General features: G+C 40.1%; 1 protein-coding gene across 2 annotated transcripts in view; it reads right to left on the reverse strand.

The window, feature by feature from the left end:
- Positions 1-610: 610 nt before the first annotated feature.
- The window catches only part of Enthd1 (ENTH domain containing 1), a 104191-nt gene continuing 80140 nt past the window's right edge, over positions 611-24661 (reverse strand). Inside the window, exons 6-7 of one of the 2 annotated variants that reach the window (XM_013511604.1) lie at positions 14690-14794; positions 611-1419 (exon numbers count right to left, since the gene is read on the reverse strand). In XM_013511604.1, coding sequence (XP_013367058.1) covers positions 851-1419; positions 14690-14794 — 674 coding nt within the window. In that variant the 3' untranslated portion in view covers positions 611-850. Of the gene's footprint in view, positions 1420-14689; positions 15086-24661 lie in introns of both variants that reach the window. The other variant, XM_005379305.1, reaches the window with a different exon arrangement.

Genomic DNA, 24661 nt, shown 5'->3' on the forward strand with positions numbered 1-24661 from the left:
AGATGAAAAAAATTAAATTTATTTCTAAAATGGAAAAAGTATGTACTTGAATTCACTTTACAAAGTACGTTAACAATAAAAACATGTCCCATGCCCTACTTATTTCAACTTAACAATCAACACCGTGACATCTGAAAGGAAAAAGACTTCAGGCCCTTGTTTGGCAAACCTGAAACTTGCAAGAGAACACACGAAACCAGTGCTCCAAACTCCAGCTGCCTAGGTCAAGGCGGAGGCTTGCTGACGCTGATGCTCCAGACAGTGGAGAGAGAAAGGGCTGCTTGCTGTTCACTTTGCCCACAGCTCTCACGGAGTTATCTGCAGCTTGAAGTCTGGTCTCGCCTTTCACTAATGCTTAACACCATTCTGAGGTGCAATACAAGGCATGGAAGAATGACGTTCTCTTCAGGTGCAAGTGGACTAATACAAACTGGAAATTATCAAAGGTGGCTTCTCTTTGGAAAATAAACCATGCAAATGAATTTACTGGTTTAAAATTCCTCATGCCGGCAAATGAACCCAGGGCCTCGGTAATGAATTATATCTCCAGCCCCTTTTATTTATTCTTTAAATTCTGAGACAGGGTCTCACTAAGTCATCTAGGGTGGCCTTGAACTTGTGGTCTGCCTGCCTCAGCCTCCCAGAGTGGTGGGACTGCAGGTGTGCACCACCATGCCTGGCTGAAAGATACTTGTTAATAAACCTGACAAGGAAAATTACACTACCACTCTTTCCCCATAGTAAGGAGAATCTACAAAGTGTTAACTTCTTAAGTGTTTTCGGAAGTGGAACCACATGAATTCTATCAAAGTGGCTATTGAGGATGTCAGACTTGGGCAGACTGAGAAGTCTACAAAGGTTTGCTGACCTGCAGACCACTCTTGCTCATGCTTACCAGGTGGCTATTGATGACGCTAAGCTCCTGTATCACTGTGCTCAGATCTTCATGGAGTCTTACTATCGCAACTTTCACCTCCTCTAGAAGAACTGTAATGGAACTCTTTGCTTCAGGTTCCCTAGGCAGGTTCTCTTTGCTGGGCTGAAAACTAGGACAGGACATGGAGGGAATGTTGTCTACATTTTGGGTGGGAAAAGCTACCCAGGTACTGCTGGAAATGTGACTTGTCTGGTTCTTAGCAGAATCAGAGTTATCTGGCAGAATTTCCAGCAGGTTGAGATTGTCATTTTCCTCTTCATCAGAAGACACCAGGCCCCTAGGGGCGAAGGGGTGGTGGGCCCTGGCTGCCTCAGCTCTATGCTTAATGGAGGCAGAAGACCACTGTGGATGCGGCAGAGCCCAGAAGGAAGGCCTGGGCACATCCAGGGGTAAGTGGAGAACTGGCTTCTCTGGAGGCGCTGCATCAGGAGGTGACACGGAGGAAGCAGAAAAGGAAGATGTCCCCTCAGAGGTAGTTGAAACTAAAATGCATAAATGAGAGAGAAAGATTTATGTAACACATACATGAGAGTAATAGAACAACTTCATAATGTAGAAGTCTATATGGAAGGTCTCAATATAAACTACTTAGAATTTTAAATGTTAAATATTCATAATAAGCCTTAAAAAATCCAAAGCAGGAAACTGAGAAAATCTACAGATGTATTATATATCAATAATACCATGGAAATGAACCTAAAATAGGATTATCAATATTCATCTTGACTCCCAAACCCTGCCCAACATATTTTTACACTAAACTTCATCAGAGAGAAGAGCATTAAACCCCATTCTACTGACTGCCGGCATTTTAACTTGGTATTTAAAGTAGAAAGTCTGAGAAACCTGCAATTTAGTCTTTCATCCCCCCCACCCCACAAGATGGTGATGACGACAAGATGAACTACCAACTAATGAGAAATACCCCAAAGTTAGCGAAATCAATCTTTTCCTCTCTGCGGTCAAATACAATCAAAGCTGAAGCCCAACCCATCTGAGATTCAGAACACTTTAGCACTCATATATAATCATTTTTCTTACCAATAAACTGGAAGCAACATAAAAATCATTCTAAACCTGATTTCTGTTAAACAAAAAAATTCCTGTAAAATTAAAGATTTGAGAAAAAAATCTACTTTTTCAGGCCAAATCACATTAAATGTTTTTTTTTTTTTTTTTATCATACTTCATTCTAAATCATTATTCCCAGAACTCTTCTGAGGAACAATGTGTTCTTCAAGACATTGCATGTTTTTGTGAAACAGGGCTTTGTGGTCAAGTAAGGCTGGGCGAACTGCACATTGTGTCCTACGTCGGGACTGATCTATTCACTGGTCTATTAGCATACTTAAAATTCGGAGAAATCTGCAGTATCTTATTCAGGTGATATGCTTCTTTTTTAAACACAGAACTGTTTGTTCTTCATGGAATAGTTATTTACATTCATCTGTGGATAGATGGTAAAAACTAGTGAAAGCCAGTTTAGTCTCTGTGACTTACTCTGAGCTTGATACTTGAGCAAGACTTATTCACTGCAAGCCACAGAGCAGGAAAACTGATGCTTACCACTTAGCATGACGACTTATCTGTATTGCATTTTCTTTACACATTCAGGTCCCTTCTAAATTGGAACTCTTATAAAAAATATGGCCAGGGTAGGTGGCTACTCTCTATTTTTTGCCTGTGAACGCCCTTTGTGGCCCATCTCCAGTTTTCGGGAAAAATTCTAATCATAAAACTCTTTTGAGGATGAAATGAGTATTCTAAGCTGGTGCAGCAGCAGGACATGAAAGGGAAAGCAGGAACTTCGCCGTACGTGGTCAGGACAAGCCATGTACACTTCAGGATGTAGGTCAGGCGAATCTGGACATTCTATCTTTGGAGGAAACAGATGCTACAATGCTAGTGGGCACGCCAGTGAGGAAAGCCTTGCAGATTCGTGTCCTGAGTGGCACTGCTGCATTCTAACTTGGTGTGCGCTGGGTGTCCTCTGACATGTCCCTTTCCTACCCTCCAGGGCCGGCTCTCTATTTTGTATATCCAACGTCCTCCTGCTTGGTTCACTCTCACTTTGGGGTAGCACATTCTCCAGGAGATCAATGAAAAGGATGAATAAAAGGTAAAGGTTTGGGAACTTTGTGTCTGAAAATGGACTTTGCTTTTAGGCTTAATGATAGATTGGTTAGGTAAATCTAGACAGAAATTCTTTTCTTTCAGAATTTTGAAGGCCATATTTTACCATCTTCTCACCTCCAGTATTCAAAAGTTGGAATTATTTTAATTCTTGTTAAGTGTATATACCTTATTCTGCCTCTGAAGTATTAGAAAGCTTTTCCTCGTTGGCCCTGATGTTGTGCGGCTTCCAAATGCTGTGCCTTGAAATGGGATGAATTTCATTCCCTGAGGTCAAGTGAAAGTGAGACTTTCAAACAGGCAATTCATTTCCTTCAATTTCAAAAATTTCTGAAAGGATTTAATCAATTATCTTCTCCTTGGTGTTTTCTCTGTTCTTTCTGAAGCTCACCTTGTGTAGTTCTTAGATCTCTTAGGCTAATCTTCTAATTTTCTATTTTTTTCCCCGTTTTTCCTATGTTTGCCTCTTTGCTCTACTTTCTTGGAGATTTTGCCAACTTTACCTTCCAATTCTACCACTGAGTTTCCCATTTCTGCTACTATAAATTTTAACTTCCAAGCACTCTTCTGTTGTTGTTCTCAGTTCTTCTTGTGACATCCTGTTCTTGTTTCCTGGTTACACTGAATTTTCTTATCTCTTTGAGGATAGTAAAGATGAGTTTTGTTATTTTTAAGTTTTCTTTTCCCTTCACAGTATAACCTGTTCCCTCCAAATTATTTTTGTTTTGCCTCACTATTTCTTGTGGGAATTTTTTTCAGCTGTCTGATACTCCACGTCTGCATTAAGATAGGGTTAAAAAGCTAAAGGGAAGCTCTGGATGTGAGTATGGAGTTTGTCATCTTTGAGGCTCAGAGCATAGTCATTTAGGTGGGTTGTTTGTTAGGGAGCTACTAATAGTAATATCTTTGTTTTTTCCTCTGAGACAGTTCAAGTTCTTACAGGAATAATTTGCTGTTACCTGCCTAGCAGGCAAAGGTCCGGCTGCAAAGGCGGATGGAGACCGCTAGGGTAAGGGAGGCTGCAGCACGTAGCCTTTGGACTGCGTAATGACCACCTCTTCCTGCAGTCTGGGTTACAGCACTCATCTCAATTTCAGAAATCCTCCACCTACTCTGTCAGAAAATAATCTCCAGGTTCCGCCAGGGCCTAGCAGTGATGGGTATTTAGGGTGACTATTCAGCTCCTTGGCAGGGTGAAGTTTAAAGATTTAAGTGCTTTTCAAATAGCTGTTTTCTAATTCTATTCAGTACCTGCTGTTGATGTAGCTTGTCCCTCACAGTCCACGTGGTTCCCAGAATGGCACTGTAAGGAGGGGGTGGAACCTTTAAGTGGTGGGGCCCAGTGGGAGCTGCTGCCTTCAGAAGGGACTAATGCAGTTCTCATGGGAGCCAGGTTAGTTGCCACAAGACTGAGCTGTTTGAAAGAGCAAGTCTGAGCCTAGACCCTGTCTGAGGCCTCTTGTCTCACTGTGCTTTACCACAATGCCATTCACTGCGTTGTGATGCAGCCGAAGAGGTGCTCATCAGAGCTGAACAGATGCTGGTGTCATGCTCTTAATATTCAGAACTGTGAGCTAAACAAACTCCTTTTACTGATAAAGTATCTAGCCTAAATGTATTTTGTTATAGCAACAGAACACAGATTAATACAGCACCAGATGTGGAGAAGGCTTTATAACCCCAATTTAAATATGAGGAAAAGGAATCTCACAGAAGCTCGAAATCTTTCCCAAGATCATGATGTTAAACAGAGGCAGATAGAGTATTCAAATTCATGTATTTCCAGTGTCAAAGCATGCAAATAATCTTAACTAGTAGACTCTATTTCTAGACTATTCCACTATCTTAACATTATTTTTACTTATTATGGAATTACGTTAAATTCTCAATATAAAAAAAGAGAGGCAACCAGGATAAAGTGGGAACCTGATATCTTATTTATAATGAATGGGTGACAGATATACTAATCTTTGTCCAAAAAAAAGATGGTGGAAGAATAAATGAAAGACCACATTTAATTATTTGAAGATAGTCGTGAAATCTTAGTATCATTTTTCATATTGCACATGAGTTAGAACAGTGATCAATAGGTGAAAGTTTTAGGGAAACATCTTTTAGCCCACTTAATAATGGAGAGCTTTCTAATAGTCATGGTTTTCAACATATGAAGCACACTCCTTTGGGAAATGGAGACTTTGACTCACGGATCTCATGCACAGTTTGAATGACTATTTGGCAAGAAGGCTTCATGAATAAGGCAGCAGAACTATGTCTCCATGAGACTCTAAGAGTCTAGGACCCAAAACATACTTGCTTGAGTACTAGGAAACTATTCTAGAAATAGAACTTCAGTTTACTCAATCAGAAAGGAAGCTTTAATAAGAAACTTTTAAGTAGGTCAAGAAGTAAATAGTATTTGAGTCAAATGTTAACATATTGCTATCATATACATAAAGATAATACAGTTATGTTAGACACACACATGATGTGATTGAAAATTCTGGTATTGGGGGCTGGGGATTTAGCTCAGCGGCAAAGCACCTGCCTGGCAAGTGCAAGGTTGTGAGTTCGGTTCCCGGTACCGGAGAAAAACCAAAAAAAAAAACACCAAAAAAAGAAAATTCTGGTATTTACTTTATGCTACTGATTCCCAAATGTGGCAGCAGCAGCAGCATCACCTAGCTACATGTTAGAAATGAGGTTCTTGGGCCCCACTCCAGACCTACTGAAAAATAAACTGAGGGCTGGGCCCAGGAAATTGAGTTTCAACAAGATTCCAGGTGCTTCTGAGGCCTGCTGAAGGTGGAGAACCACTGCTTCTACTCTGTCCACCTTTTTGCCCTGTGGCTACCACTGCTGGCTCCAGAGCTTACCCTGGTTTACAGTTCTGTAGCCTGAGTCACAGGCTGAGTGATGCTTTTTCTCATAAAAGCCACTCATCTCTGTGCACACAGATTTACTTTTGTTTCCAAACACTCCAATGCTGCACCCACACGTCAAGCTGCTCTTCAGGGCATACCTCTGCTGCCCATTTGGTTCCCCTTCTCTGGCTCGCTCCCAAAGTGGTCTGGGTATCTTGTTAACATTCACCCTCTTCAACAGAGTGGGCATGCAGCGAATATTGCAAGTAAGATGCAGTAAGTGCATACGTCTTACAATCTCACTGTGGTGTATATGGGCCAGTACGATGCCTGCTTGAAGACACCACTGATAAAATCATCCCAAAGGCTGACATGCTAGTTTTACTTTTTTATGTTCATAAATATTAAATCAGTTAATTAAGATATTATAGTTTCAATGTAAAGGGCGTGTAAGACAACTGTGCTACGAATATGAACAAATAAATTTCTAGAAATATTTAAAATCCCTTGTTATCTGTAAATATAAATTTTTCTGAAAAAAGGTACCTGGCTGGCTAAACATATTTAAACAGTTCACTCTAAAACAGAGGGATTTTTTTTTTTTTCCAGTACCGGGAATCTAACTCACGACCTCACGCTTGCCAGGCAGGCACTGTGCCACTGAGCTAAATCCCCAGCCCCCACAGGGATTTTTTTAATTCTCCAATTCATTCCTTTTGGTGTTCCTAGCTGTTACACAATGACTATCAATCAAGTTCACTATATAAATTATTTTAATTTTGACCTATGGCTAAATAATGTAACATTTTCTACAAATGTCCATAGTAGAATTATTTATAATGAACAAAAAAGTAGAAATAACCTCAATGTCCATCAGTTGATAAATGGATAAATAAAATGTGTGTATCTATACCAGTGGTGGTGAACCTGTGGCACACAGGCTGCAACAGACTGCTTGTTATCACTGAAGTTCTAAAAGGTTCGCCACCACTGATCTATAGAGTGGGATATTACTTGGGTATGAAAAGGGATGAAGTACTGATGCATGCTACCACAAGGATGAACTTTGGAGGTACTATACTAAGCGAGAGAAGTTAGACAAAAGACAACATACTGTATGATGACATTTACATGAAATGTCCAGAACAGGCAAAACACAGACACAGAGAGTAGATCAGTGGTTGTGAGGAGTTAGGGGAAGAGGAAATGGGCAGTGATTGTAATAATGGGTACAGGCCTTTTAGGGTACGGAAAATGTTCTCGAATTAGCAGTGATAGTTGGACAATTGTGATAATATACTAAAAATTATTAAGCTATATACTATATGAATTAGAACTCAATATTTAAAAAGCATAATATTTAATGTCTTATAAATAACATAAAATAAATAGATGAAGGAAACCTCTAAATCACTTATATTAAGTAGTTCCTGGGAAGACCAAATTTTTGGATTAAAGAAGTTTTCTCACTTACCTCACAGAGTATAAATCTGGCTCACCATACTTAAAAATCAGAGGGCTCTTTCTGCCTGTACATCAGCAGGCAGGAGCAGTGCAGCTCCCAGTTCCCAGCACCCCCCTGGCTTCCCTGGCAGTGCTGAGCAGCCCTTCACTCCTTTCTGCCTGGTGCTTCTGCACCTGCCTGGCCAATAGCTCAGGCTTAGCTGGGACACTCTGCAGAGCCGTTTTCTATAAATTTCCTTCTTTCTTTTAGGGAAGCTGTTAACTGTTCTGTGTCTGGAGCCTTTTATAAACACAAAGAAAAAGGCATGGTCAATACATCCTCTGCGTGTGTGTGTGTGTGTGTGTTTGGTTTCTTTTACTAGCAAAGAGGAATTGAGAAAGAGCTGTACAGAATATCCACTCCTGGACCAATGAGCCAGAAACAAAGGAGGCAGCTGGTGAGGGCACCCACCACCACTCCACATGGGAAGCTGTGGGGCAGGCTTTGTCATCTCCCCAAAAAATTAGAAGCGTCCACGGTACTGGAACACACCTTCCACAAGTGTGGCTTAGGAGAATATAATGAAAGCTGTCTGCCACCATGTCTGGCTTCTAAACATCGAGTAGCTCTTTATTTTTCCTTCTTAGTGTGCATGATGAAATATCTAATGACAAAATAATAGTTTGAGCTACAGATAAATAACTTAAAATTAAACTGAAGAGAAGCAATGGGATGTTACAGGGAATGTTACTTTGTATGGAAGGGTCAAATGAGGTTGCTGCGTGTCCCTCACGTTCAGCAACAATGCTGCGGTGCATAGGTGGCTGCCTCCTTATGTGAGATCCTCTGAAATACAAGCATGCAAATATTTCGTAATTTTCCCAGACATTATCCCCAAAGAGTTAACAACGTCGGACCTGGACCCTTTATTAAACAAATACTTTTGAAAACAAACCCAGAAAATGGACATCATCTTCTCCATTCTCCATCACCTGAGTGGCGGTCCATGGACACTAGCCAGCATTCTACCCTCCTCATTTCTGGAATTCCTCAGCCATGGTGACCTTCAGCCACCTGGAACAAGTCAGCATTCAGCACTGCCCTGCTCTGAAATCTTTTCCAAGGTTATTTTCCTCCTCACTCACTGCCAGCCCTCCCTTTCCCTTTACTTCATGTACATCTGGGCCTCGCTGAGGCAACAGACCCAAAGGTCCTTTCTCTCCTGCTATCAATGCCCGCGTGGCACCAACTCCTTTCTATCCAGCCTAGATCCCCGCTGTCACTTAACCACTTTCGCGCCACCCTGTGCTGCTAAAGTCTGCCTCATCTACTAACTCGTAAGCCCTGGTCAGCCCCTTTTCTGTGAAGGGGTGCAGAGTAGCTATTTCAGGCTCTGTGTGCGTACAGTCTCCGTTACAACTCTGCTTCTGTAGACAATATACAGACCCATTAGCCAGGCGGTATTCCAGTAACATTCTCTTCACCCTCACAGGCAGTGGCCAGATTTGGCCCAGATGTTGTAGTTTGCCAATCCGTGTCCTACGCCTGTGCGTGTTACATATCTTCCCTTCTCACTCCTATACCCAGGCTGCTCGGCACTACTGGAGACAAGCACAGACCTCTGCAAACCAGGGGGGCACCCGGTACCGACCTCTCAGCCCGTCACCTACTTCTCTCATTTCCTACAGTGGCTATGCTAAACCTTCGCCACAGTCTTGTGGCTCCTGTGCCATGCTACACCCCTCAGGGAGGTTGAGGTTCTGTTGTTCTAAGAGCGGACCTAAATATACGGACAGCGGAGTAATAATAGCAAGCTTTTATACTGCACTTGCTGAGAGTCAAGTCCCACTGTCAGCGCTCTACATGCTGATGCACTGTGCATATGCGGAAGCACGGGGGCAGTGCCATCGTTTTCGGTGTGCTGCACATGACCTCATCTAATGCCACGCAATCAGTGCCTGAGCCAGGATCATGCAGCCAGGCAGCCTGACTCCAGAACTTGTGCTAAGTCCTGTTCTAAAGAGCAAATACAGAAATGATTTGCCCCCAAAGTCAACAGAAATTTTAACAATTTGCAATCAAGGTTAAGTCTATCAATGTCACACAAACATATTATATCTGTATGTGTGTTTGTCTACCTGTCTCCTCCCTCCCTATTAACAGAATTGGAAGGAGAATTAAGGGGCAAATGAATTTTTAAAGAAATCAAACATAGAATATTATAAGTAAGAATGTAATAAGCAATTAAATAAGCACTACAGCAATGATCACAGGACAATATCAATTCTGTTATTCAACCAATCACTTTGTCAGTCAAGAGATTTCAACCAAATAGCCAATATTTCAATATTTAAAAGAGCTTTAGAATTTGATTCCTGGTACCAAAAAAAAAAAAAAAAGAAAGAAAGAAAGAAAGAAAGAAAAAAGCTTTATACTGGATTGGGCACACGCCTGTGGTCCAAGCACTTGGGAGGCTGAGACAGGAGGCTCACGGCAGGGTTGAGGCCAGCCTGGGCTACAAAGTGAGTTCAAGAACATCCTGAACTACACAGCAAGACCCTGTCTCAAAAAGACCAAAAACAAAACAAACAAAAAAAACCCTAAAACGCTCCATACTATTTACAAAAGCAATACAATCTTTCTTTAAAATATATGTATTGCACTATTTTGACTACAATAGCTTTATGATGTTATTCATTTTTATTTATTTATTTATTTGGAGACAGGGTCTTGCTATGTAGTTCCAGCTGGCCTCCAACTTGTGGCAATCCTCCTGCTTCAGCCTCCTAAGTACTGGGATTATAGATGTGCACCACCATGCTTGACTATGTCTTGAAATTAGGTAATTGGAATCTTCCAACTTTGTTCTTTTACCTTCAAGATTGTTTTGGTTATTCTAAATACTTGGCAGTTCCATGGCTCTCAAGATTATTTCAGCTATTCTGGATACATGGCAGATTCACCTTGCTGATTTCACAACAATGCCGCCTGGGGATGCCCTGTATCTATAAAGTGACTTGGACAGAAACAACACCTTAACAAGAGTCTTCCAATCCATGAGCATAGTATATCTCTCAATTTATTTGGTTCTCTAACTGTTCTCAGAAATGTTCTGAGCTGGAAATGTAACTCAGCAGTATGGTAACTGCCTAGTATGTGTAAGGCCCTGGGTTTGATTCCCAGTACTGCAAAAAAGAAAAAAATGTTTCATAGTTTTCAGTGCAGAAGTCCTACATGTCTTTTGTTAAGTATTTTTTAAAATGTTACTGGTTCTTTTGTTTGTTTGTTTTGTTTTTTGTTTTTGAGACAGGGTCTCTCTATGCAGTTCAGGCTGGCCTTGAGCTCACTTTGTAACTCAGGCTGGCTTTGAATTAGCAATGATCCTCCATCCTCCTGCCTCAACTTCCTGAGTGCTGGGACTACAGGTATGCACCACCACACCTGGGAGTAAAATGCTACTGAAATGGTACTGCTCTTTTAATTTCCATTTCTAATTGTGTATTATTGGATAAACAGACTGGCCTTGACCTCCTGGGCTCAACTGATCCTCTGCAGTACTCTCTCAGGTGTCTGGGACTATAGGTACATGCCACATCTGCTGCAAATCACTTTTATATGTTGACCTGTACCCTGTGGTCTTACTAAACTCCTCTATTAGGTCTAGCAGCTTTTTTTGGTCAATTCTTTGGGATTTTTTTCCCCCAATTCTTTGGGATTTCCTATCTGTGACAGATATCCATATCATATTTGAGTAAAAATAGTTTTACTTATTCCTTTCTAATACATATGTCCTTGACTTCCTTTTTATGACCTAACTGCACTTGCTAGGACCTCCAATACAATGTTGGATAAAAGTGGTGAGAAGAGACATTCTTTCCCTGTTGCTGATTTGATTAGTACAACATCTAGTCTTTCATCATTAATTAATGTCAGCAGTAGGGACTGTTCAAATATGTCCTTTATCAGTTTGACAGAAGTTCCCTTTTCTTTATCACTTGCTTAGACTTTTAAAAAATTGTAATTGAGCATAGAATTTTATTAAGTGTTTTTTCTGCATGAAACATGTTTTATCTTATTGTTAATGTACCAGATTATAGAGATTTATTTCTAACTGTCAGACTAACCTTAAAGTTCTGAGAAAAATTCTACTTGATCATGGTAATTATCATTTTTATATACTGCTAGAATTGATTTATTAAGTTTTTAAAAAGATTTTTGCATCTATATTAATGACGAAATTGATCCCTAATTTACTTTTGTTGTAATGTGTTTGTCAAGTTTTGGTAATAGGTGAGCCGGCTTCATAAAATGAGTTGGGCAAGTCTCTCTCTATTTTCTGAAAGAGTTGGTATAAAATGATCATTTTGCTTTCCATCAATTTATGTATTTGTATTTAAAGTGCTTCCCATACAGACAGCATATGACTGAGTATTGCTGTTCTATCCAGTTTGAAGTATCTTCCTTTTATTTATTTATTTATTTTCCAGGACTCAGAGGTAATATAATAACACAACACAAAGAATGGGGGAGCTCATGCAATTGTACCATTGAAAGATTTCCATATTTTACATTAAATAGTATAATATTAACTATCATTAGTTCATATTAGTTGAACGTGTATAGTCACTTTAAAAAGGAAACTGAAAGAGCTAAATTTTTGAGGAATTAATATGGAATACTAAAATATATATTTAATATAAAAGAGGGGAAAAAGGGATAAAACAAATAGCAAAATTGGAGACCTAAATCCATCCATTTTAGCAATAACATTAAACGTAAATGAAATCAACATTCCAATTAAAAGGAAGATACAGGCTGGGGATATAGCTCAGTGGCACAGCACCTGCCTGGCAAGCACAAGGTCCTGAGTTTGAGTCCTGGAAAATAAATAAATAACCGTCTTTTCCTCTCCTTTCTTGGTCACATTAATCATTATTATTTAAAGTACCTACCTATAACTTCAGAACCTAGATTACTTGTAGATTTGTTTCTGTTACCCTCTGCCTGTTGTATCTGGTAACTTTTTGTTGAATGCTACCTTTTTTGTGTGTAAAATTATAGAAGTTCTCAAGAAAGGGCTAACTTATCTTCTAAAAGGCAGGTGGAATACAAACCATCACTTTGGCTCAGGCGGAGCTAGGTTTCCGTATTTGTGAGGGCTGTGTTAGCTCTGGTTTGTCCCTACTCCCAGTGCTGATCTTGACGTACAGCCTGTCAGAAGTCCCAGCTCAAAGCCTGGAGTATTACTAGGGTTTCTACAGCTTGACAGACTCTGAGTTCCAACATTGGTCTCTGAGTATCATAAGATTGTCAGAATCTCTGCTTAACTTGTCGCCCTCTTAGAAGCTGTTTCGTATTTAGTTTCTTGGCTTCGCATCTGGAACATCGGCGGTGTCACAGTACGTAATTACATAAAGACTTCTAGAATTTCTTTTATGTGATTCCCTATCATCTAGAATACTGATCCTTTGAGACCTTGATATTTGGGAAGCCCCAAACTGCAAGTCTGTTTCCCAAGCCAGATGAAACTGGAAAACCCAGGCCTCTGATCAAAGCGGGGGACTGAGGTGAAAGGGGGGCTTGCTCTTCTTGACTTAGTCACTTTCTCGTCCCTGAGACAAAATAACCAGCGCCACAACCTAAGGAGGAGAGGGTTATCTGGGCTCATGTTTTCAGTCCGTGGTCCATGGCAGAGAGAAGCTCTCATGTCACGGCTGTCAGAAAGCGGAGAACTAAAGGAGAAGTCAGGGACAAGAATACTCTCACAAGCCAGGTGTGGTAGCACACACTGTAATCCCAACACTCTGGGAGGCTGAGGCAAGAGGATCTCAAGTTTGAGCCCCACCTGGGCCATTTAGCAACTTAGACACTGTCTCAAAAAACAAAACAAAAACCAAAAAACTAAAAAACTTATACGCTTCCAGGTCACACCCCCAGAGGCCTACCTCTTCTGACTAGGCCCAGGCCCACTCTGAACAGCACATTTAGCTATGAGCCTGTCAGTGGGTTGATCTGATGTTGAATCTAGACACCCGTGACCCAATCACCCTCCGAAAATCCCCTTCTGAACACATGAGATTCTGAGGGGGCTTCTAGATCTAAACTACAGCACGTCTCATGTCCTTCTCCCGGGGGTCTTGTGTCACTATGCGTTTTCTAACTTGCTTGCCTTATGATGACTTACACTAGCTCTTTGCAGCCAACATGCAAAAGTCTTTCTGCCAACTGGTTTTATAGGAACTTCTTGCTGACTTCTACTGAGAATACTTAGTGTGGAGAGAGTGGCCAAAAAATATTTTCAGTTATCTTTTTGTGGTATTTATGAAAGAAATGAATCAAAAATAACAACTTCCCAAAGGCTAGCCGAACATAGAAGCCTTCACAGCTCTCATAACTGGCACCGATTGATTCCCACATCAGCAGTCTCAGCGCAAAAGTTAATTTGGTGACAAAACTAAGAGTCAGTTCTACTACTGTCTAGGCTATTCAGTATCAAATGCTCTCAAAGGAGCAACAGGAGAATCTTTTATTGTTCACTGACCTTAATAGAACCAAGGTAAATTTCTTTAACCTCAACGTGATGGTTCCCACTATTTATATTTATCTGTACTTTTGATCCTTGTTTGGGGCAACTTAAAAGGTTTATATTGAAAGCTTTGAATTTATATGAGTTGGTAAACATCATCATACATAAGAACCAATAAACCACTTACTTAGTCTTTGAAAAATACATGAACAAACAAGTTATTATTTATGCCCTAATTAACTTTAAAGAAGAAAGCATAATTATATAAGGCAGGATTTAATAACCAACAGCTAACAACCTGGAATCCCAAATGGTTTATCGTTTATCACTAGCTTAAACAATATCGCAACTTTCTTAATGTTTTATAAAGACAGAGAAAGGATACAATTCTTTGATCCTTTTGGGCAATCAATACCCAAAAAGAACACACATACATGTGTATATATACCAATATACATAATAACCAATCCTTTTCACACAATCTTTTAATAAGTAACCTAAATAAAAGGAAGTGCTCAGTTAATGCTAGTTCCTTCTAATTTGGTTAGCACCAAAATTATTCAGAACTCACGGCAATATGTTCAATTAATACTTGGTAATACACAGTGATAAATTACCTATTAGTCCTTTAATAAAGGGAAACTTTCCCAACTGAAAAGTACCCTGATGGCAGGTACATTTTAATCTCACTGATGAAGGAGATTAAATGCACACACAAGAGAGACAGCAGAGAAAAATAAAAGATGAATGTTTCAAAGAGTACATCTTTGTTTTGAGGGGAGACTCACCCCGTGTGGTTAAGGTCTTAAGGTCTTCAGTATCCATCTGAACAATGCTGGTTTGTGTTGGCTTCTGAAGGTCCTCACCGATTACAATCTCCTTTACTGGCTTAACTGTTTTGAAAGAGGGAGAGACATAGAGTGTCTCTACAGAAGACTGGTTATAGAAAGTAGACTCTGGTTTTGATATCCTTAAATTGGGGCTGATAAATTCTTCTTTACTTGATGACCAACATGCTGGTAAAGTTGTCAACATTTCAGCACTGTTTATGGTTTCTTGCTTTCCCTGCGGTGTTTGCAAGGGGTTTTCTATTACTGTATTTGAAATAGTATTCTCTGATTCCTTGTCCAAACTCAGATTTGTCTGCAGAGAGGGACTTTTTTCTGAGGAGGTAGGCATAGCATCTGTAAAGTAACAAATAAAAGCTACGATAAAACGTGAAAATATTCTATTTTAAATCCATTGCAATTTTAATAAATAGGATTTTAATGCCATAACAGAATTCTTTCCTATTTAGTTCTTCTGCTTTCTTACTATGCTTCTACATTCTATTTAAAGTACACTCAAGCTATAATTGGTGCCTTAGTCATTTGGTGGATGCCTTCTCCCTTTCTCCTCAAACACAAGGCAAGGAAAGCTTCAAATAACTTGTCTTTAAATATTTCTCCCTTCACCTACTTATCTGTCTCTGAAACCACTGTATTTTTAGTGCCTTCAAACTTTCATCTTTCATGAAATAAACTAGGGAAAATGTGCCACATCATACTGGTCTATCCTTATAGGACCTGTAGCTATAAAAATTTCTTTTTCCTCTGAAATAAAAAATGCCTTCTCCCTAGTACCTATGAAAGACACACTAAAGAAACTCAGTACTTTAGCAGCATAATTTTAATAAGTCCTTTGTCTACATGGTAAAAAAGAAAAACCTTTCTGAGCTATTCTGACAATGACTAAAACATAAATTCCATTAAGTTAGGGATCTGTCCATTCTAGTCAATACCACCAAAGAACCTAGAATAGAGCTTGGAACATAATAGACACACAACTTTTATTACAAATAGAAGACACTTAAGGAATTGTATGGAGATGAAATTTAAGGTGGATCTGATCTAGGAATGTGGGGTTTTTTTTGGTCTTTTTGAGACAGGGTCTCGCTATGCAGTTCAAGCTAGCCTTGAGCTCACTTTGTAGCCCAGGCTGGTCTTGGACTAGCAATGATCCTCCTGCCTCAGCCTCCTGAGTGCTGGGATTACAGGCATATGCCACCATGCCAGGCTGATCTAGGAGTGTGAGGTATCTACTAAACCCATGAATTATGGGCCTAGTCTGAATTTTACATGCAAATTACTATCAATACTCAATGCTAGGGCTTGCTCTCAGTGAGTTTCATATGAATCTGGATATAAAGAGAAAGAAAACTATTTTTAAGAGATTGAGTTAGTGAAATCAAAAGCATAACTAGGTGAGGGAGGGCAGAAAGAGGATGATACAATTTGAAACTCCCAAAAGGGACGAGGATGCAGAGATCATGCAATTCATTATCACAATGTACATCACAACATACTCATAGTGCACATTTATATGCTCCCATCATCACTTTTAGGCTCTGGGTTATAAAAGCAAAAACAGATTTTCTTTGACACTACAATTCTTTCTAGGGCTAGGGATTTAGCTCAGCGGCACAGCGCCTGCCTGGCAAGCGTGAGGTTGTGAGTTTGATTCCCGGTACCAGAAAAAAACCAAAAAAAAAAATTCTTTCTATTTCCATCCATAGATGGAGGCTAGAAAAAAGTTGCTGGTATAAACTGAGAATAATACAATTCAAGAAACTTACGTGGGTATGTATCTCCACTAGGAAGTCTATGCTTTTTCAGTGTCCCTCATAAAACTCAATTCAAGTATCACTTTTTCTATAAATCCTGCCTGGCCCTTTTCTCTCCTTGCTCTAACGTATTACTGCCCATCACACCATATCCTGCCCAGAGCCTGTGAGTAATGAGAACTCTTCATTCACTGCCAGTCTTCCCCTGACAGCAGTCTCTCAAGCAGACCTTGTATTAGTTGTCTTTGGATCCCAACACATAACAGTGCCAGTCTTAGCTGAGTTGCTCAGTGCTTGTGGGGTGAAAGTATAACTGAGGCACAAGAATTACAAAAAAAGTAATGCATGTGTTTTTCTAAATTGAATACAGGTGAATGACTTAATAGTGATTAAAGGAAACTGAAAAGTGGTAAATGAAAATAACTGCTTCTAAAATATTCCTAGTTTGAATATGGCCCAGTTATATTTAGTTGGTAAAGGTTCTGTTAAAAATGCTAATATAGTCCTAGTAGAAACTAGATTTATGGTATTCCAGAGTACATGTGTATATCACCATATTTACATATAAGCATTCACTATTTAAAAGCGAAATTTCATTTAATATTTTTTCCACAAGCTTTCATTTTACATGTGAGAAAAACAAAAAAAGTTCTGCAATAAAATCATGTAAAATTTAGCAATATGTAACTAGGACAATTCAGAATGACTGACTTCCTGGTGAAAATATTCATAAGAACACTCAAAACTTGGTACAAAAACATGAAATTTAAAACTAAACACCAACCTTAAGATTCAATGAAACCAGCCAGATCAAAGTCATTCTATCAACCCTCTCTTCAAATAGTCCAGGAATACTAGCCTGTGATCTTTTGGTTGGTGAAGACTTTTGTTAAAACTTGTAACTTTTGCTGGTTTTTAATTTTGAGATAGGGTCTTGGTTGCTATGTTGCCTGTCTGGACTCAAACTCTTAGGTTCAAATGTCCCTCTCAACTCAGCCTCCTGAGTGGCTAGGACTACAGGCATGTACCTCTGTGCTCGGCAAAACTCGGCACTTTTTAAATAAATCAAATACCATGATCTAAAAGAAGTCTGCTGATAAATTCATTACATCTTCACAATACTTTATCTTAAAGAGAAAAATGTTTAAACAGAAAGCTGAGAGTCTTAAGATCCTAGAGGGGGCTGGGGATTTAGCTCAGCGGCAAAGCATCTGCCTGACAAGCGCAAGGTCGTGAGTTCGGTTCCCGGTACCGGAGAAAAACCAAAACAAGATCCTAGAAAGCACGGTGGGCTAGGTTCCCTGGCCATCAATGCTGCTGCACCCCTGCTCATTCTATGCAACATGCCAAGTTCACCCTCTTCAATCACTACTTCAGTTATTTTTAGTTTATATTCAAAAGCCCTTTAAAAACTCCCTCTGTGTCAGTGACAAAATCCAATTCCTGCACATCTGCTGCTGCTACCCCACAGGAGGCAGCCCAGGCATCCTCCTCACTCACACCCTCTCGAGCATCAGGCCCCTGTGCGCATTCTCTTGCTAATGCAGGTCTCCGGATCCCCACACACTGATCTCTCCCCCTGCATGCCCACCCTGGAACACATCCCTTTTCCCCACCTATTTAAATCCCGCCAAAATCACAAGTCCCATCTCAAGTACTACATTTACAAGCGCTTTCCAGCAGCCCACACTCCATCTCATTGTACCTTTCTCCGAGATAACACTATCTGCTACAAGATGGATCCATTTATTCTCTCCCCCAAGCCCCACAGAAAAGACAAAAGGAGGAATTAAAAGTATAAACCTACAAGAGAAAATAGAATAAAAGAGCAGAGAGGGCAATAAAAGATAGGATAGGCTAACAAGGTATCAGAAAAGGAAATGCTGAGGAAGGAGTAGAAGCTGCAAAATCCCTAAATGCCCGGAGAAGGGGAGCCAATGTGAAGGAAGCCAGTCCTCACACACAACTCCAGAAAGTTGTAGGAACTGGAGAAGCAGTTCCTTGGAAATCACTTTGTGGCTTTATTTTGGGCAGATCATCACTTGCATGAAAGATAGCTGTGTCTTGTCAGGCAGAAAAAGATTATTTCTGCTGCCTGGGTATTCAAGCACATGACTAAGAATGTGTATGAATACTGAGCGGCCAGTGTATGAGCTACAGTTATTAAGCTACTGTCTTTTAGCTTCATACCCACACCCTTCTATGCTCTGTTTTTGTGATACTGGGGTCGGGCCCCACAAACTACATTCATACTTTGCTTGCTCATTTATTTTGTCAGATTGTGCCAACAAAGGGTGCCAGACACAGAGTGGAAGGCTAGAGAAGAAAGGAGCTGTGTCTTTGTCTCCTTCAAGGTTAAGAGCTTTACCCTTGGGACAGTCCTTCCCTCCACCAGCAGTGTTCTTTCCATTTTGCATTTTCTAACACTTTTAGAAGCAGTTTATAGACCTCCTTAGTAACATTAATTCCAGCCTCCCTGAAGCTTCTAAATTTTAATAATTCCAACCTCTTCTTTTTTGCCCCCCTTGGCTCAGAGCTAGTAGCTTATTCCTGCAGCTGCTTCCTCCATAGTATGTCGGTGTTCTCGTTTTGCTTTTTGAGTTTTCAATACCTAACCAACAGCCTTTATATTAAATTCTATTATATTTTATGTCAGTTGCAGAGTAATTTCTATTGGGACAATTCTCCTGTAGCTACCACCTAGAATCTCTAGACAATATACAAATAACCGGTATCTCCAAGTTGAGAAGAGTGACCAAAAGCAGGCAGAAACTGGAGGGCTCAAGACTGGGAAGAAAGAAGAGCACTGAATGAGCTGCCTGTTTTTTCCAACTCATCACTGGGGTTCCAGTGAACTCTACACTAGGAGGCTAAGACTGGCTATACTAGTCTTACTGAACTGGAGAAGGAGAGGACAAGGCTTCAAGCTACCACAGCACTGGAGAGAGGTGAGGATCCTGGTAAGGAACACAGAAAACCACTTATTACCATCACGGGCAAACTGCTGATAACTAAACATAACAGAGAGGATCTCAGAAGTAACCAGAGAAAGATGATACTTAGGCTGGCATGGTGGCACAAGCCTGGAGTCCCGGTCCTCTGGGAGGCTAAGGTATGAGGATTACAAATTCAGGCCCAGCCTGGGCAATCTAGTGACTTAGATCTTGTCTCAAAAATAAAAACATATAGTGCTGGGGATGTAGCTCAATGCAAAGGCCCTGGGTTCAATGCTCAGCACCGGGGTGGGGCTGGGGTGACATTTTACACACGAGGGAATGAGGTGAATGATGGCTGAATTCTCATCAGAAATAATGGAGGCTAGAAAACAGTAGAAAGCATCTTTTAAGAAATGCAATGGTGAAACTAAAAGAAATTTGTCAACATAAAATTCTGTAACCAGTACTAATATCCTTCAAAATTGAAGGCAAAATAAAAACATTATAAAATAAACAAAAACTAAGAGAAAGTCAGATATTTGAGACAGAGTGAAGAATGCCAGAAATGGGAAAATATGTAGGTAAGTGTAAAAGACTGATTTTTCTCTTCATTTCTTTAAAACATATGTGATTGTTTAAAAATCATAAAACTGTGTGAAATGTCTTAACAAAAATATAATTCACATGACAACTATAGTATAAATGAGAGGGTAGTAAATAGATCTATATGGTTGTAACATTTTTATATTTTATATGAAGTAATGATATGATGTTAACTCTAAATGATTATGAATACTTAAGGATATGTCTAGAGAAACCACTAAAATTAACCCAAAGGTGTATAACTAAAAAGGTTAATACATAAAATGGAAATCTAAAAAATATTGAATTGGCCCAAAAGAAGATAGGCAGGTAGGAACAGAGGAATAAAACACAGATAGGACAAGCACAAAGTTATAGTAAAATAGTAGACCTAAAACCAATCATTTGAGTAAGTATGGTAAATGTTACTGAAAGTCATACTCTTTCAGACTGGACAAAGAAATCCAATTACATGTTGTATACAACAGATATTCTTTAAAAGTAAAATCACAAATAGGTTGAAAGTAAAATATTTTTAAAAATATTATGTAACAAAAAGCATTAAGAAAGCTGAGCAGATAGGCTGAACCCCTGACATCTTCAGGAACCCTGGTGAGTCACCCCCATGTCTCCCCGACCAGTGTGCGAGGCAGGTGGAGCCCTGGACACCTTCTGGGGCCTCAGTGGCCTATCCCTGCACCCCTAGTGAATCTGTGGGTGCTGGGGTGAACCCCAGACATCTTCAGAAACCTTGGTGAGCCACCGCTGCACCTCCCCAACCAGCGTGCAATGCAGGCAGAGCCATGGTCACCTTCTGGGGCCTCAGAAGCCACTCCCTGAACCCTTAGTGTGCCTGTGGGCACTAGGCTTAACCCCAGACATCTTCAGGCACCCTGGTGAGCCGCCTCCGTGCCTCTCCCACCAGTGTGTGAGGCTAGCAGTGCCCTGGACATCTTCCGGGGCCTCAGTGGGCATTCCCTGTGCCCCCAACATCTCTGCAGGAGCCAGACTGAACACTGGACATCTTCAGGAACCCTGGTGAGCTGCCCTCATGCCTCCTCACCAGCATGGGAGGGGGGTGGAGCCCCGGACACCTTCTGGGGCCTTGGTGGCCACTCCCTGCACTCCCTGCATCCCCGCAGGAGCTGGGCTGAACCCTGGACATCTTCAGGAACCCCGGTGATCTGCCCCTGTGCCTCCCTCACCAGCATGTGAGGCAGGAAGAACCCTAGACATCTTCTGGGACCTCAGTGGCCACCCCCATCACCACCCACAGCCCCCTGGGTGCTGAGCTGAAATCCAGACAGAGACGGTGGCCTTGGTCATTCTGCTCTTACCCCTCCCTTACTGGTGTGGGACCCGGGCTGGGTCCTGGGCAATGTCTGAAGCCTTGTTGACCACAACCTGGACCCCCCCCCCCACCTTTGTGGAAGCCAGGATGAACCCCAGATAGCTTCAGAAACTCCAGGGAGCCTCCCTGCCTCTCCCCCACTGGCCTGGGAGCCAACTGAGTGCAAGAAAGTTTCAGGAGCATCTCTGACCCCACCTTACCCCCACACACCAGTGCAGGAGCCACACTGAGCACTGGGGACCTTTAGCTCCTTGCCCTGCCACTCCCACACCATTGTGGGAGTGAGGCTGAGCTCCAGGGAACCTCTAGATTTTTAAAAATGACAAAATGAAGGAGCAAACTGCAATCTCAGACTCTACCCCACCCAGAACAAGTCCAGGAGACATGCAAACAGAAGAGCTTGGAAGTCATACACCTGAAATTTCTGAAATGATAGCAACTGAAGTAAAGAAACAACTCCCTCAGGCCATAGAAGACATCAGATCAGAAATAATCTCTCGGTAAAAAAAGAAATGACAACAATAATGAAAGAATTACTCAGCACATCCAAAGAAGACACTGATAAGAAAACAAAGGAGCACAGACAACTCATGGAAACCTTGAGTGAATAATATAGAAAAGAATTAGAATGCATGAAGCAGATTTAGACAGATATCCAGGAAATTAAAACTTTTATCGAAAGCTGGCAAAACTGCTTGAACAAAGCTGAAGATAGACTTTCAGACCTTGAAGATAGCATTGCCACTAACGAACGTGAAAGGAAGGATCTCTTAAAAATAACAAGGAACCAGGAAATAACAATTCAACAACCGCAAGATGAAGTGAAGAAAAACAATGTAAGATTAACAGGTGTCAATGAAACAGCAGGTGTCAACACAAATGACATAAAAAGACTATCTGCAAAAATAATAGCAGAAAATTTCCCAAGCATGGAAAAAGAATTGGACATACAATAAGTGAAGCATATAGAACTCCAATTAGCCATAACCAAAATAAATCTATACCCAGACATATAGTGATCAAATCCCAGATATTCAACAAAAGATCAGAATATTAAAAGCTGTTAGAGAAAAGAAACAGATCACCTATAAAGAAAAGACCACCAGAATCATGGCAGATTTCTCAACCCAAACCATCAAGTGAAGAAGAGCTTGGAGGGAAGTATTTTAGGTACTGAAAGAAAACAACTTCAAACCCAGATTGATGTACCCTGCAAAACTATCCTTCAAAATTAATGGAGAAATAAAGTATTTCCACAATAAAGAACAACTGAAGAAATTCATGTGTGCCAAACCAATCCTACAGAGAGTACTAAAAGATATTCTAGAAAGAGTTTAAAAAGACTACAACTTCAAGAACAACAATAGAAAGGAACCACCAAGCAGATCAAGCAGTTAAACAGAGGGACAAGGGAGGAACCAACAGCAGGAAAATAACATGACAAAGATAAGCCAATACATATCAGTTATAACTATCAATGTAAAAGGTCTCAATTCACCTATCAAAAGAAGCAGACTGGCAGAGTGGATCAAGAAACAAAATCCAACTATATGCTAGATACAAGAAACACATTTAACTCAAAAGGAAATTCACAGACTGAAAATTAAAGGATGGAAAACAATATGCCACATGACAGGAATCCAGAAAAAAGCAGGTGTAGCTGTTCTGTTTGCATACAATGTGAATTTCAAACCAAGAACAATCAAAAGAGATAAAGAAGGTCATTATATACTTGTGAGGGGAAAACTTCAAGAGGAAGAGATAATAATCATAAACATCTATGCACCAAATACAGGAGCTCCCAATTATGTAAGACAAATTTTAACAGACATGAAAAATGAAATAAGCAGCAATACAATCATAACAGGGGACTTTAACACCCCATTGTCACAAAGAAATAGATCAACTACACAAAAAATCAGCAAAGAAATAACAGAACTAAACCAAACTTGTGAACAAATGGACTTAGTAGACCTTTACAGAGGGTTCCACCTAACAGCATCAGAATATACATTCTTCTCAGCTGCACGCAAGACATTCTCTAAAATAGACCATATGCTAGCACACAGAACATGCTTAAGTAAATGCAAAGGAATTAAAATTATCCCATGCATACTATTGGACCATAGTGCAATGAAATTGGAAACTAATGACAAAAGAAGTCACAAAAACTCCACAAACACATGGAAATTAAATAACACCCTCCTGAACAACCAATAGGTCACAGATGAAATCAAAGAAGAAATTAAACACTATTTACAATCAAACAAAAATGTAGCTACAACTTACAGGAACCTGTGGGATGCAATGAAAGCAGTCCTCAGAGGAAAATTTATAGCAGTGAATTCCCACCTCAGGAAAACAGAACAAGCACAAGTAAACAATCTTATGCTGTATCTCAAGCTGCTAGAAAAAGAAGAGCAAGTCAAATCCAAAGCCCAAAGAAGAAGGAAATTATAAAGCTCAGGGCAGAAATTAACACAATGGAGACTAAAAAAACAATGCAAAGAATTAATGAATTGAAAATTTTGTTCTTTGAAAGAATAAATAAAATAGATAAACCCCTAGCCAACCTTATCAAAAAAGGAAAGAAAAAACTGAAATACATGCAATAAGGAATGAAAGGGGTGAAATCACTACAGATCCTGAAGAAATTCATAAGGTCATCAATACCTACCTTGAAAATCTTTACTCTCATAGGATGAAAACAGAGGAAATGGACAGATTTCTAGATACATATGAATTACAAAAGCTGAATGAAAAGATATAAAAATCCTGAATAACTCAGTATCAGCCAGCAAAATTGAAAATGTAATAAAAAACTTGCCAATGAAGAAAAGCTCAGGACCTAATGGATTTACAGCTGAATTCTACAAGAAATTTAGAGAAGATTTAATGCCAATTCTGCTCAAACTCTTTAATGAAATTGAAAGGGAAGGAACTCTCCCCAACTCATTCCTGGAGGCAAGTATTATCCTGATACCAAAACCAGAGAAAGACTCAACCGAAAAAGAGAACTACAGGCCAATCTCCCTAATGAATACAGATGCAAAAATTCTCAATAAAATACTAGCAAACAGAATACAACAAATCATCAAGAAGGTTATACACCATGACCAAGTGGGATTCATCCCAGGAATGCAGGGATGGTTCAATATATGCAAATCAATTAATATAATACACCATAGCAATACAGCCAAAGACAAAAATCACATGATCATCTCAATCAATGCAGAAAAAGCTTCTGATAAAGTCCAACACTCACTCATGATAAAAGCCCTACAGAAAA

This window comes from Chinchilla lanigera, unplaced genomic scaffold (assembly GCF_000276665.1).
Source record: "Chinchilla lanigera isolate Chin_1 unplaced genomic scaffold, ChiLan1.0 scaffold00012, whole genome shotgun sequence".
Classification (NCBI taxonomy): domain Eukaryota; kingdom Metazoa; phylum Chordata; class Mammalia; order Rodentia; family Chinchillidae; genus Chinchilla; species Chinchilla lanigera.